Source organism: Oryza brachyantha, chromosome 1, assembly GCF_000231095.2.
Source record: "Oryza brachyantha chromosome 1, ObraRS2, whole genome shotgun sequence".
NCBI lineage: Eukaryota > Viridiplantae > Streptophyta > Magnoliopsida > Poales > Poaceae > Oryza > Oryza brachyantha.
In genome coordinates, this window is record NC_023163.2 from 1,987,621 (window position 1) to 2,001,764 (window position 14,144).

The following is a 14,144-nucleotide window of genomic DNA, read 5'->3' on the forward strand; positions in this document are numbered from 1 at the left end:
TAAGGAGATGCACGCAAGAATCTCCTAGGCATTTCGTCGAACAGCTCATCCGCGTCCAACCACTTGCTTCAAAGGTCAAAGTTTCAGAGCATATAAAAGCATCGAAAGGAACCCCTACCATTTGTATCACTCAACTACTCAAGTCGCACATAATCAAGTCACAAGAAATAAGAGGATCGATCAGCTACGCAAGAAAAATATATACCCAACCAAAAAGATGATGCTCTTGGATAAATCAAAAGGCGACGACAGCGATCCACAAGCAAAGAGAGATGGGCCTAAGGTCGAACTGAACCTCGATCACACCGTAGAACAAAATAACGAGCATGTTCTCATCCAGCTGATTCATCTCTTACCTAAACCGGTTTAGCAGCCAGGCACAAGCGATGGTGTTGGACGAAATGCCCCCAAAATGCTGCAAACATGCGAGTTCCAGCCAGTCCTTTTCCCTGAATGGTCTAAGGCAATGAGGCTGATTGACACTTACCAAAGATCTTGGAGCTGGAGCTCTGCGATATGCCCCACTATCCCTCGTAGTCGCTACTCGCCACTGCACATCAGCATATGCAGTTGTGTGACTGGACACACAGTTTGTTAGCACACCGCTAGATATTACCCGTTGCTGCATGTCATCTAAACAGTTATAAAAAAATATAAAAAAAATTGATAAGATAGATAAATATGAGTTATATCACTCCACGTTTAAATTCAACTTCTATAAGTTATAGTAAAAATAACAAAACAATTATAAATATGCGTATGCTTAGTCTCAGTTTTATTTATACTTGTAGAAGTTAAATTTAAACTTACATGTTTATGAAGTGATATAACTTATATTTATTTATCTTATCAATTTTTTTTATATTTTGTATAACTATTTACATAACATACAAGCACGTGAGTGTATATGTCCATCCGTGTGCTGTGTGCTTGCTACCATTAGTGGCGGGCTTCTTTCAAATCCTTGTCAGCATTAATAATTCGAGTCAGTCGGTTTGAACTGGCCAATATCCAGTATTGGTCGTTCTAGAAGGAATTTTAAATGGAGGGCTAACTTGAGGGACTATAAGACTTATTAAAAAAAAAATCAGTTGTGGGCTTTTGGCGTCTGACCAGCCTGGTGCAGGATTAGAACATGGGCTACACTTTTTGGAACATTCAGGGATTATCCAACCCACTTAGGCCCACAGTGAACACAATGCTGTACATGGATTCATTCAATGGCTCAGCCCATTCTGTGATGTGTATTCCAAGTAGGCCAGAAGCTATATTCTTTTCCAGGATGCAAGTATGAAACTGAGGAGAAACAAGATTAACAGCAAGAGACACTGATTCCCATTATTAATTATTAGTACCACCAACTCAGTCCACATTACTGGAGAGGAAGGACTACATATACACAAGCCATAGATCTCTGATCTCTCATCATCTTTATTCTTACCGCACCACTACTACTCACTTTCACTTATTAAGTAGCAAGCATGCATTTCCTCCTCAGTCTGAAGATCACACTCTTCGCACTGGATAACACACAAGTTACAGAAGCATTTCATCACTTGTGACACGATCGGATCACACTACTACTAGCAGTACTAATTAAGCCCTTCCATCTCCTTCCTTGGGTTTGTCATGAGGTTGCCTCTCACTTGCCGCAGGTGCAGGGGTTGCAGGTGCAGTTGTCGCCGCACTTGCACCCGTTCTCGGCTCCGGCTCCGGCGGCGGCGCCGGCCTCGACCCCCTCGGCGTGACTGCACACATCAGAGGATCAATCAGCCATAGATTGAGTTAATTAGAACTCAGCCAGACATGATAGTGTTTGGTCAGAAATTCGGTTAATTAAACCATTTTGGATTGGAGTCCCGTATGACTCAATTGTATTAACTGCGTACGACTAAAACACTGTCACAAAAGAGGCTAAGTGAGTGTTACTGTAGCCGTTGATCAATTAGACAAAAGAGGTCAAGTGAGTGTTACTATAGCCGTTGATCAATTGAGTCATACGATAAGTCGGATGGTTAAGTCATACGCATAGCAATTTCCTTTGGATTGTTGCTATGAAGTTTCAGTGTAAATTAAAGGCACCAGTTTCTTCAGCAAGGGGAGGAAAAAAGATTGTCGTGATATGCATGAAGTTTTCAATCGTTATGCTTACGCTGCACAGTACTATCTAGCAGTGCAATTTTGTCATATGTACACTTTAAAAAGCAAGCAAGGTAGTGAACTTCTCAACAGAAAGTTTTGTTCTTTGTAACGTAGAAGAAAAAAAGAGAGAAAATATGACAAAAATTAGTTTATAGCCAGAAAGCTGATGGTATTTCAAATAAAAACTAGAGAAATTAAAATATTTTCTATGAAAATCTATAAAATTCATTTGTTCCGAAGAGTTCTTAAGAATAATACAAGTAGAAAGCACGGAGAAAAAAAAAAGGATTGGTGCACATACCCCTTGGAAGGTGCAACACCCATGATGACGGTCTGGGTGGTGGTCACCCCCTCAGCCATCTCTGGGTACATCTTACACCTGCACGCATGCAGAAATCATCAGAAATTCAGAACATGTTTCTTGTTTTCTCTAAGGACGGGGAAAACTGAGGTCTTCAGCTGCATGCTCCTCTGAATGGGATAAATCAGAAATTTCCATCAGGAATTCTAATTCCACTAAAATTTTTTTGAAAAAAAAATGATAGATTTATCCACAGATCGTTAGTCTATGACATGTTCTATATATCTGAAAAACATCCATGTCTTAAACAAGAGGAGCAACAAGAGGAGCGGCATGGCACAGTACTGCAACATGCAAACCAAGATCAAAGACCAGCATAGCATGATAAACTGAACTTATCTACGGATCCGTTAACAGAAATATGACCCGAAATCTCCTCTCATCTCACCAAGATCAAGAAAAGACCGGACAGACATCATATGCATGCATGGAGAGATCAACACAGATCTATCAAGATGAGAGAAGTTTTCTTCAGAAATCATAGCACCACCATGATCTGAAATCTTACCCTCCGCAGCCGCTGCCGCACTTGCAGCCGGATCCGCAGCCGCAGTTGCCTCCGCAGCACGACATCTCTCTCTCTAGATCACCACACGAATCAAGCTGGCAGCGATCACTCACACACACAGCACAGAAGCACAGGAAGGAAGCGCTCACTCTGAATTTTCTCTGAAGTCGGAACAATCCAGTGTCACCTGGGCCCTCTACTTATACCGCGGGAGGGAGGCCATCCGCCGTCCACGTGGCGCGCATCGCGGCCGGTGCCTTGACCGGGCGTCGCTCTGGGAGGGAGGTGGGGGATGAGATTACGGTTTTGCCCCTGATGGTTGTTGATTGATGAGCTATTCCTGGGGATCGTCGTCCGTCGCTCGCGGACAAGGGAGACGCATGCGGATGCAGGGTGGGGGGCGGCGGGCGTGATCACGTATGATCTGTGAGCTTGGCGTCTAGTTTGTGTGGCCTGAGAGCATATATGGTTGATCTAGGAAAATAAAAAATAACAAAAAAAAGGCTCACCTGAAGAGGGAAAAAAGAAAAAAATATTCATTCAATTTTATACTTGTGATATTATACTCCTACTCTCTTATATTTTTATTTGGCACCATCGATTTTTAATATCCGTTGACCAGTTGTATTATTTAAAAAATTCTATATAATTATTAATTTATGATTTAATTTATTATAAAAAACTTTAAGCATGCCCTATAATTATACAAATCTATAAAAAATTAAATAGATGAACAGCCAAACATAATCGAAAATTCAATGGTGTCAAATATAAAAAAAACTAAAGAGTATATATTATATATCGTGTATTTGTGATATTTAAGAAATTTATGTAAATTGGAACACGCATACTAAAATTTCTGAATATGCCGCTGTTGTTGGGTTGCTCAAAGCTTCTGTTGTAGCAGTGGTGAATGGTAATAGGAGGTTTACAAGTTGAATTTAAAGTCTCTTTTGTTGAATAAATTTTATTCATGATTTATGTGGTTTTAGTTGGCCTAGATGTTGTTGCATGGTGGGTGCAATTAATACCCGTAAATTCTGTACATATGTTAAAAGATTGTTCACTTTGTTACTAAAATAAAACCTATTAAATTCTGGCCAAGATGTTGTTGGGCCTATCCAAGCATATGAAGAAATTGATGACATTGAAAATGGTCCAGAAATGCCTCCCAATAGTAAGGTAGGAATAGGTAGGCATAAAGCAGATCCAAGTCCAAGGCCCTCTTTCATTCAAAGAAAATTCATATAAATTTTAGAGGATTTCATTTCTATTGAAATTTTTCCTAGGAAGCTCTTTGAATCAAAGGAATGAACCCTATGAAATCCTATAAAATTCCTATGAAATGCCTATTTCCATATAAGTTTTGAAGGAAATTTAACAAGAGATAAAACCTCATGGAAAAAATCATATGAGTCTTTATCTCTCCTCAAATTCCTGTATTTTTTCTATGGTCCAATCAAACGGTCATTCCTATGTCTTTTCTATATTTTATAAATCCTTTTTTTACACTTATATTTCTTCTGTTAGAATGTTATGTTTTTTCTATTCGTCTTGCTCAATCACTGTAAACCTAACCAATTGATCTGAGCAGACTCCGCTCTAAAGAGAACTTTGATTACTAGTTTTTCTTAAATTGTTAAACTAGACGTAAACAAAGGTTTTACGATTGCTAGTTTATATTCATGTGTGGTAATGGAAATATATTTAACCAAGAATTTTATTTCCAGCATACTAACAAAAAATAAGCTTTAAAATAATAAATAAAGTCATGTCATGGTATTTTTTTATTTCCTTTATTCCTGGCCAGTTGTTGCATTGGTATTTTTTGATATTTTTTATTTTATGTTTTTCTTTTTTTGTGTGCAGGGGCATGCGTTGTAGATTTTTTTTTGTCTTTTTCTTTTTTGCTTTTTCATGTGCAGGTGTGTGCGTCGTAGATATTTTTCTCTTTTCTTTTTTTTGTGTGTAGAGAGGCACGGCTTGTAGTTTTTTTCGTATGGGCATGCATATGTTTTTTGGATTTTCTTTTAAGATGGGTAGTTGTGTTCCTACTATTTTAGGGGGATTTTTTCCCTCTATCCGTGTAAGGATTGTTACAAGTAGAAAAAGTGAAAGGAAGACGACTTATTTTTAAGTATTAAAAATATTTATGCGTAAACACTCAAAGAGTATGGTGACTTTTCTAGTGTTTCCAACGAAGACGAGTAGTAAAATTGAGTAAATGTACAGTGCTCACTGTCAATTATTTAGAAATAGAGGTAGTACTACAATCAACTGAAGTCTGAAACTTTTCTGCAATCTCAATACCTCATAGTTGCACGTAATATCAGTTTATTTCACTTGGACAAATGGAAAACATTCAGAATAGACAATATCGTTCTCCTATGGACAGTGACACAAATATCAGGTCGACTAATATTGGTATCTATCAGAAACCTTTTCATGTTTGACAGGTATCACTGAAAGAAAAAAAAAGGAAATTCTCAAATATTATATTCCTTGTATCGAGTTGAAACACGTGTAACCCACAAGTCCATAACTATCTATGATGGTCAGGGTAGGCACGCAGCAATTTATTTTTGGTTTTTTTTCTAAAGTCAAAATTTTTAAGGGTCACCAAATTTATAGAAAAATAGGATAACATTTATAACACTAAATTAGTTTAAGTAAGTAGAAAATCAACTATATTACGAGAGTATTTGTTTTGTGTTCAAAATATCGCTATATTTTTATATAATTTTGATCAAATATAGAGAAGTTTGTTTTTTTTTTAAAAGAAAGATCTTACAGTATAAAATAGTGGAATAGTTAATTGGAAGGCCAAGTAAATAAAAGCTGAAGTAGATATGGCAAATGAAAATGGGGCGTATCATTTTCGGATAGAAAAGAGACAGCACCAGCACTGAATTTTGACTTTGAAATGTTACTGCTCATCTTTTTAAAATATAATTATTTTAGATTTTTACGATTAATATAAAAAAATAAAATACAAAGAAAATACTATGATGCTTTTTGAGATGGAAGAGTACGTAGACGTAAATAAAAATAGACGAAAGGTGATTGACATGGCAAATAATTCTACAGAAGACATCACTAGAAGTATTTGTAGGTTGTTACGAATTTGAATGCTAGTAAATTTCATTACATAAAAGCACCTTGTTCTTCAGATATCTTCAGAAATCTCTACCACTGTTCAAACCCGAAGAACAAAAAAACTCAAGTAGATGACTTGTTCCTAATCTTTTCTATTAGCTGACAGTGATGATATTTTGAACTTTACTCTGAAGTCCTAGCATCAACCAATGCCTGCCGGTGGGCGTGGTGATCATGATCTAACTTTGATTTATCAAAGTGATTTCCAACGAGAATGATGTCAAAAGTGATTACTTGTGTCATGTATGATTGGTGCCATATCGATCGTCCCAAATAGGAGTGTCACACTTCTCTATTCCTGGTACAGTCGATTTCCAAAGTCGTTGACACAAAAGTCTTATCTGTTTATCAGGCCTTCTTTTTCAGTTAATATGATGACAATGGAAGCCAAATTTCTTGCGTTTTCAGATGTCTTAGGTACGTCCGTCCTGTGGATAATAATTGGATAACGTCTCTGAAAAACTCTCCATAGCTCCAGGACCAGGTGTCTAATCTTCTTCGATTGCACAGCGAATTGATAATAACCCGTGTAAGTTCTCACATGGACTGTCTGAACTCTGAAGAAAGTTCTAGCTTCAGAAACTTTGGGTTCCATTGTTCCGCAGTTGCGTCTATTTATAAACCAATTTTAGAACTTAATTTAGAACTTGATTTTATGGTTTTTTATCATAATTTCTTTTACATATTTTGCTTTTGAGTCGCTATGAACACGTATATAAAAGTTTTATCTGTAAATTATATTTTATTTGTAAAAACGTGTTTTTCTTATTTCTCCGAAAGGCGAAACGAGGGGAGCCTTTATCGTTAACGGAATTCATCGGTAAAATTGTAACGGCAATACCAGGTGATTGGCTCCTATTCGTTGATGAATAGAAAAAAATTAACATTTCAGATACGGAACAGCCATACGTGTAGATTGGCCTAGATGCTTCACTTGATATACTAGCAAGAACTGTCTGTCGTATCATTGTCTGTAGACAGTGAAATTGTAGAAAAAGAAAAAAAGTAAGGCCGACACATAAGCCCAGATACATCTGGCCCAATAGAAGTACACATGGCTTCTATTGGGCCAAGATAATTTTTTTCATGGAATTTTAGGCAGAATCAACAGCTCTTTATGGAGAATTTCAGAATAAATACATGATTTCCTGCTCCTCATCATTCGTTGACAGATAAATTTATGTTCCAACATTACTTCTACGAGATCATATATCCAAAAACTGGTGCAAACAACTGCTTCTCCAAATATATAAATTTCAAAACCTTTCAGCACATGAATTGAATTCCTAAGCCCTAACAACCTCTCCAGACCGTTACCTCTCTTCAAGGAGAGAACGGAAAGAATGTAAATATATACAAGAAAATGATACTTCCACTATATAGAACAGCTAGACCAACAAAATTTAGGGACAAAATAATAATAATAAAAAACTAGCTAGGCTCAAAACTTTGCAAGCTGAAGAGTGAACTCTGTCAGAAGCTTGTCAAACACAAAGTCTGCCAACATGTTCCCCAGGTGATCAGCGTCTCTCTGAAAATTCACCCAGCGATCGCTCTTGGCTAGGTCATTCGACAAAATTGTGTCGATTTCTATGCTGGATTGTGGCTGTTCATCCAGATGGCAGCTTACTTTGGACCACAACTCCTTCAGGGCATGGTCTGCAACAGGTTTCGGTCTATCAAAAGAAGAAAACCGGGAGAACTTGGACTTGGAAACAGAATACTTCTTGTAGATATCGAGCAACACTTCATTTGTCAAGTCAGACAGAAGTAGCTGATCAGCTGACATCTCAGTGAAATCAAATGCAGCAGCAGCAGCCTCGTAATGTTGGCAGTCCTCTTCTTGGAGAGCCGTAATGTTCATTGAGTACCATGCATCAAATAGTATTTCATTGCGGAAGCTTGATTTCATGAATATATCCTTCACATAGATCAACTCATCTTCGTTCTTTTGATCTGCTTGGAGATAGTTCAGTTTTTCAGAGTCACTTTCTTGAATTTTTTTGTGGGTCAGTTCAGTAGTTGATAATTCCATAGAAGTGCTGTCATTGAGAACTGTGTCATCTAAATCATCAGCATCATCTAAACAGAGGATTCTTGGCTTCAACGACGAATCTGCAAAGGAAAAAGAGAGAAGAAAAAGTCAAGACTGAAAGCTGGAGCTTGAAACCAAAGCTAATTAAGTGAAGAAAATCATGTCATTGATAATTTTGGTCATACTTAAATAACTATATTAGAATTTTGGATGTTTCCTGTAACTCAAAGTAAAAAATACTCGATTTGGCTACCTTTGAGGAAATGTGATTCTGAGGCACTAAAGTGGCAAGCCACTAAAGTTCCCAAATCCACAACTCTAAATTCTGAACTAAACAATTTTTTTTTATCAAATTATATAGAAAGCTAGTGTACGTAAGGTTTCAGCAACTAAATGGAAATCTCACCATCTAGGATTGTATATTTCACTGGACTAGCAGGATCATCTGAGAATGTCACATCAAGAACAGACATTGGACTGTCAGTTTCTTGTTCGCAGCTTATATTTATCTCAGCTTCAATTTCTTGACTGGGATCAGGAACGCAAAAAGTACCTTCTCTTGACTTCAGAACATCGGATGAATGAATTTGTTTGTCATCTGAAACTGATGTATGCTCTTCTTTAATACTCCCATCTTCTGCAATTTTAGTATGCATAACGGCTTCTGTGGACGAATTAAAATGATCTTCGTTACAAGATGTTCCATGATCTTCTGGGATGTCAACTTCTTCGTATGTTGAATGAGAAATAGACAAATCAATTACATTTGATGAGGGAACCTGATGATCATCACAAATTTCTGTGTGCTCCTGTGAAATATCGGTCACTTCTGAAGGTAAAGGGGCAGTGCATACATTAACTTCAATTGACACAGAAATACCACTCTTTCTGTCATTAGTGTACTGTTCAATTAATGCAGTATTTTCAGAGCCATCAACATCCTCATGACCAGAGATCTCATTCATAGAAGTATCCACATCTCCATCCACAATAGGATTCTCTGGGAAATATGATGCCAAGGCATCTTCTGGAATTACAAGATTTTCAGCATGTATAACCAAACTTGTTGATCTAGTCTCAGCAAAAGTTCTTTGCAACCCAGACATCACAGCAGGACCATCCAAAGAATAATCCCTAGTAGATTTTGAACTTGTCAGCATCCTCTTTGACTGACTGCTTGAAATGGAATCAAGTAAATGAGAATATCTCTCCAATGATTCAGTGAGGGAACGTGAACGCTGAAAACCTTGGTTTACAGGTCTTTTTGCAGCAGTACCATTGTAAGGTTTCAAGCCATCCCTGTCATATGTGGCGGAGGCTGACCGGGAAAGTCCTTCCTTAGTTACATCTCCAGATACCTTCTGTCCATAAGGGACCTTATGAAGAACCCCATCCATTGAAATGCTACGATGGCTCTTTCTTTTCACATGACTCTCACCTCTCTTTAGAAGCAAAGAACTTGTATCATTATCACAACCATCCTGGCCGATAAATGTAGCATTTTGGATATTTGTATCTCTAGGATTTTGCATTGATAATGCAGTATTTTGGGAAGAACCATCACCATTAGTAGCAGATTCACCATCAAGAACATACTCATTGCTTTCCAGATAATGTATTGAAAGGGTACGCAGTAGCTTTGGTGCAACAGGGAGCATCTTTTCTTTCTGGCCTTCCTTTCCATACAACTTTTTTAGAATTAAGGACCCCAAACTTCCCTTACCAGAACTCTTTTTTGAAGCCTTGTTTTTCTTCGTTACCTGAAGTAGGAGAAATGAAAACAACATGATAAGTCATCTCCGAATATTAAAACTGGCTAGCTATATAAGTGATTTTGCATGAGACAAGCTGTCATTATGTAAACTTTATATATGGACTATGTTTTTCTATATTTATATATGTTTGTTAACAGTTATTACCCATATGTAATGTAGTTGCAGCAATTGAGATCCTATATTGTGCTTATAAATAGTTTATAAGATGTTTCAGATATATTGTTCAATACTACCCATGCTCATAGAATAGCTTATGTACTATAGTCTGAAGAAATTACTAGCATATTGTACAAAAAGACTGCTGTTCTAATACTTGTGATTAAGATGCTCAAACAGAGTGAAGATAGAATTCTGAAAGTTGAGGAGCTTGTACATACTTCATTGTATTTCTCATCGTCCATGACACCAATGTCTTCATCTTTCAGTGGAACATATGAACTTCGGTGTCTACTTCCTGCAATTAGTTGTTCATCTAATGCAAATTATAAAAGCATCGAGAGGATAGTTCATAATATTACTTCACGCATCAAAGAACACCATTATGGTAAGTTCTACTACATAGCAAGGAATTAAGAATTTACTACACTAAGTATCAAATAATAAATTCCCACTTATGAGTTAATATTGAATCATGAGTAACATAAATCACCCTAAATATTAAAGGAAAATCCATTGCCTAGATGATTGCACATGTGTTTGTTCAATCGCATTCTACTGCACCATATGTATTCATGGCATTGTAGCAACTAGCATGTAGCAAAAAAAAAAAAATGTAGTCAACTTACCGCCACTGCCTTTTCCCTGACTTTGTTTCTTGTCAGAAATCATCTTAGTGGATCGCATACGCCGACGAAAGCCAAAGAACTGAAGAATGCTCCATCGACGCCCATGGAATTCCTTCCCATAAAACGTGGAATCTTGATGGTGCAACAGCTGGGCCATTTGGTGTTATAGCCCGGCAACCAAGGAGGGGTGGTTCCTTAAGCACCACCCTTACAGAATAAGGAACAATTCCTCAACTTTCTTAAGACCTGTCATGAACAGATTGGCCGCTGATTAACAACTTAGCGCATAACATGCATGATATCATCCCAACTCCAAATAAATAATTGCTCAATAGCATACTGGAGCTCTGGGAAAGTGCATGAGCCAAACAAATTTAATACAAATAAATGGTCTCCAACCAAGTATCCATAAAATCGGCTAACCAAAGGCAGATATTAATCATTAGTGAAGCGCACAAACCATAATCAATGAGTAAGCTAATAAAAAAACAAGTTAAGAGGGCCTTTTACAGCTTTTCAAACAAGAAAGAAGATGGTGACAATGTGACATAAACACTCCTCTTTCTGAAAACACGCAGACAAACACCCACCAACAGCCCTTAAACCATTTTTTTCAAAACGCTAATAAACTATCTATCCATGCATATCCTTGTTAGTTAGCGTTTCAATTCCTAATCAATAATTAGGTGATGAGAAAATGAAATCTGCACAATGGCAGGCACTTCAGTGAAGAAAAAGATTATGATTCCCTTTGGACAGCATATTTAAACCGTGTGGAAATGTTTCCACAGTGCAAAATAAAGAAGGCAAAGGAAGCTTCTAAGGAGAAAGGGTGAAGTAGTATTTTATTGAGAAAATAAGAAAAGAAAATGACCATGGACAGTTAATCAAAATTAAACAGAAGCACATAGCCGAACCAAAGTGGGGTTCAGATAAATCATTTTGGAAACAAACTGGTGTGGATACTGCACCGGGCATCAAAGAAATTCGAAAACAAAAAACAAAACTCCACGGATTGATTGAAAGAAAAAATTGGATGTGTGGACTAATGAAGGGAAGAAATCAATCACGGCCGGATGGGGCAAAGAGTGAGATGAACATCACTAAATCATTCGCACATCATCTAAACAGGCATCGCTAAACATTCCCTTTTTACTGATCCAAACAAAACGATGACGAAAAACATCTCCTTTTCTCCCTCCAACAAAAGAAGAAGAAGAAGAAGAAAAAGCAAGAAACGAAACGCACGCGAGAAAGAGACCACCTGAGCCCTGAGCTGAGTTTTCACAAACCCTCCATCTCCACTCGATCAAAATTCAAAAAGAAACCGAACAGAAACCGACTCACGCCTTTCCACAAACAGATGAAGCGCAAGCGCCCATCAAAGAACCCCCACGAAACAGGCATGAAACCGGCGCCAAGAAACCTCCTTTTTTGGGGCCGCAAACGAACCTTCGGTTCCGATGACGCCTTCAGCCGACGCTGATTCGATTTCGAGGGTTGGTGGCGCTTTTCCGGAGGAGGAGTTGGTGGAGGAAACGCGAATTGCCCGAATAAGAACGGGAGGAGGAAGAAGAGGAAAGGACCGGAAAGTGAGAGGAAGGGGAAGCTGAGGGGGTTTCTTGTTAAATTCGGTCCGTGGCTGGCTGCCTGAATGGCGGGTGCTGGTAGTTGAAAACTTCCACCCCTTTTGGGTTTTGGCAGTTATTATTTTCCTTTTCTTTTTTTTCTCTTAACAAAAAAAATTATTTCCTTTTTTTCTTGTCATATGGTTAAATTTTTTTCACGAGTACAAGTCAGACATACGCACACGTCACATGCACACAAAAAGCTTAACCAACCGAGCTTTGGTTAGTTCATTATCCGTTTACTCGGAAAAACTAGTAGTGTCATAGATTTTTCGCTGACCTGACTTTTTTTTTAATAATGAAATATTTCATTAATCAATGAAGATATCCATGTCTTGTATTCTTCTTGCTTAGAAATGGCTATTTTCTTTTTTTTAGCAAGATTCTGTTTTAATGGCTGGAATTGCTATGTGGGGATTGAAGATTTGTTTACCCATTAGCTTTCCTATATATTATGATCAATTTACAGCTGAGAATTAGCATATGGATGAACTGGCAATATGTAGAGGGAAAAGATGAGATGGCTGTCCTTGTCAGATATTAAGTCCGCGAATTAAGTGCACCAGCAAATTTATAAATATAAAATCAATGCAAAGTATGGAGAGACAGTACATAGAACCGCGTTTTCGTCCAGCACGGTCATTATTGCCTGACTTTTTTAAACGATTTTGTTTTTTGCTTTTGTTTCCAAAGCCTCCAAATCCTCAATTCCTACTCCTTTTTGCCAGACCAGCCACAAACAGACTGTGAACTTGTTTGTATCATGGTGGGTCCTATGAAAAGTTGGTGTGAATTTGACTCCTCTATGGATTTTTGTGTGTGAATTTGTTCTCTCCATGGATTTTTCTTCTAAGACCTCAGTGAATGATTTGAGAGCATAATTTATGGCAGTGTTCTTTTGTGATGTTTGGACTGAGCTAGTATATTGTATTCCGTAAGCACACCTCCCAAATTTACTAAACATTGTGTTTTACAAAGAAGTTTCTTTAAATACCAAATAAATATGTTTTTCAAGTTTGTATAGTAAATACTCACTTAATCATATGTTAATGATCTATCTTGTTTTGTGTGCAATTAATAAACCTGTCGGGAGTGTTCTTTTATGGCTTATAACCCATATGTAAAACTAGAAATATCATTAACTTATGATTCATTATGTATTAGTTATTGTAAACTTCAAAATAGATTTATTTTATTTTAAAAAAATACATAGAAAGTTTTTATTAAAAAATCACGTTCAATGTTTTGAGAAAAGTGCTTATGATAGAAAAGGAAATGGCTCTCTCAATAAGCTCAAAAGAACACTTAAGGTTGTGTTATTTCTTGATGAAAGATGAGGATTTTTTTTATTTTTGTGATAGCTATTATTGATAATACTACAAAGTTTAAAAAAACTACTTTAAAAAGGTGGGATAATAAACTTTTGTATAAACAAATATATTGTTTAAAAGTTTAGGATGAGTGTGCGGAAAATCTGAGAATATGTTGATTTTTCTCTTGGTCTGGATTGACTAGCTCAATGCTCAAGGTAGTACATGTAACTCCAATCAAACTTGGCATGCCATTTTTCAGTGGAAATCATATTCTTTTGCTAGTTATCTTTGACGTATGGAATTTCTCCATAGCATATAAAAGGGGGAAATTCTGCAAAAACAAAAGAATCTAGATGAAACCAAAGCTGACAGGAAAGAGTAAAACATGTGTGGTCTTGTGCTGACTTGTTCTAGCCTTCTAGCTCAGTAGCTATCACAAAT

General features: G+C 37.1%; 2 protein-coding genes across 4 annotated transcripts; both read right to left on the minus strand.

The window, feature by feature from the left end:
- Positions 1–1,312: 1,312 nt before the first annotated feature.
- LOC102716727 (metallothionein-like protein 2A) lies at positions 1,313–3,190 on the minus strand. Its single transcript, XM_006643695.3, has 3 exons — positions 3,012–3,190; positions 2,444–2,521; positions 1,313–1,748 (listed from the first exon to the last, which is right to left on the minus strand). The coding sequence occupies exons 1-3, from the start codon at positions 3,074–3,076 to the stop codon at positions 1,643–1,645; spliced, it is 249 nt and encodes an 82-aa protein (XP_006643758.1). The 5' UTR covers positions 3,077–3,190; the 3' UTR covers positions 1,313–1,642.
- Positions 3,191–7,391: 4,201 nt separating this feature from the next.
- On the minus strand, positions 7,392–12,337 carry LOC102717008 (protein TRM32). Of its 3 annotated transcripts, XM_015832777.2 has the most exons (6): positions 12,215–12,337; positions 10,763–11,008; positions 10,355–10,431; positions 8,756–9,962; positions 8,609–8,647; positions 7,392–8,282 (listed from the first exon to the last, which is right to left on the minus strand). In XM_015832777.2, the coding sequence occupies exons 2-6, from the start codon at positions 10,917–10,919 to the stop codon at positions 7,609–7,611; spliced, it is 2,154 nt and encodes a 717-aa protein (XP_015688263.1). In that variant the 5' UTR covers positions 10,920–11,008; positions 12,215–12,337; the 3' UTR covers positions 7,392–7,608. The 3 variants fall into 3 exon arrangements, with proteins under 3 accessions (XP_015688263.1, XP_006643759.1, XP_015688262.1); XM_006643696.3 differs by having other exon boundaries at positions 8,609–9,962; XM_015832776.1 differs by lacking the exon at positions 12,215–12,337 and adding an exon at positions 12,027–12,154 and having other exon boundaries at positions 8,609–9,962.
- Positions 12,338–14,144: the final 1,807 nt, after the last annotated feature.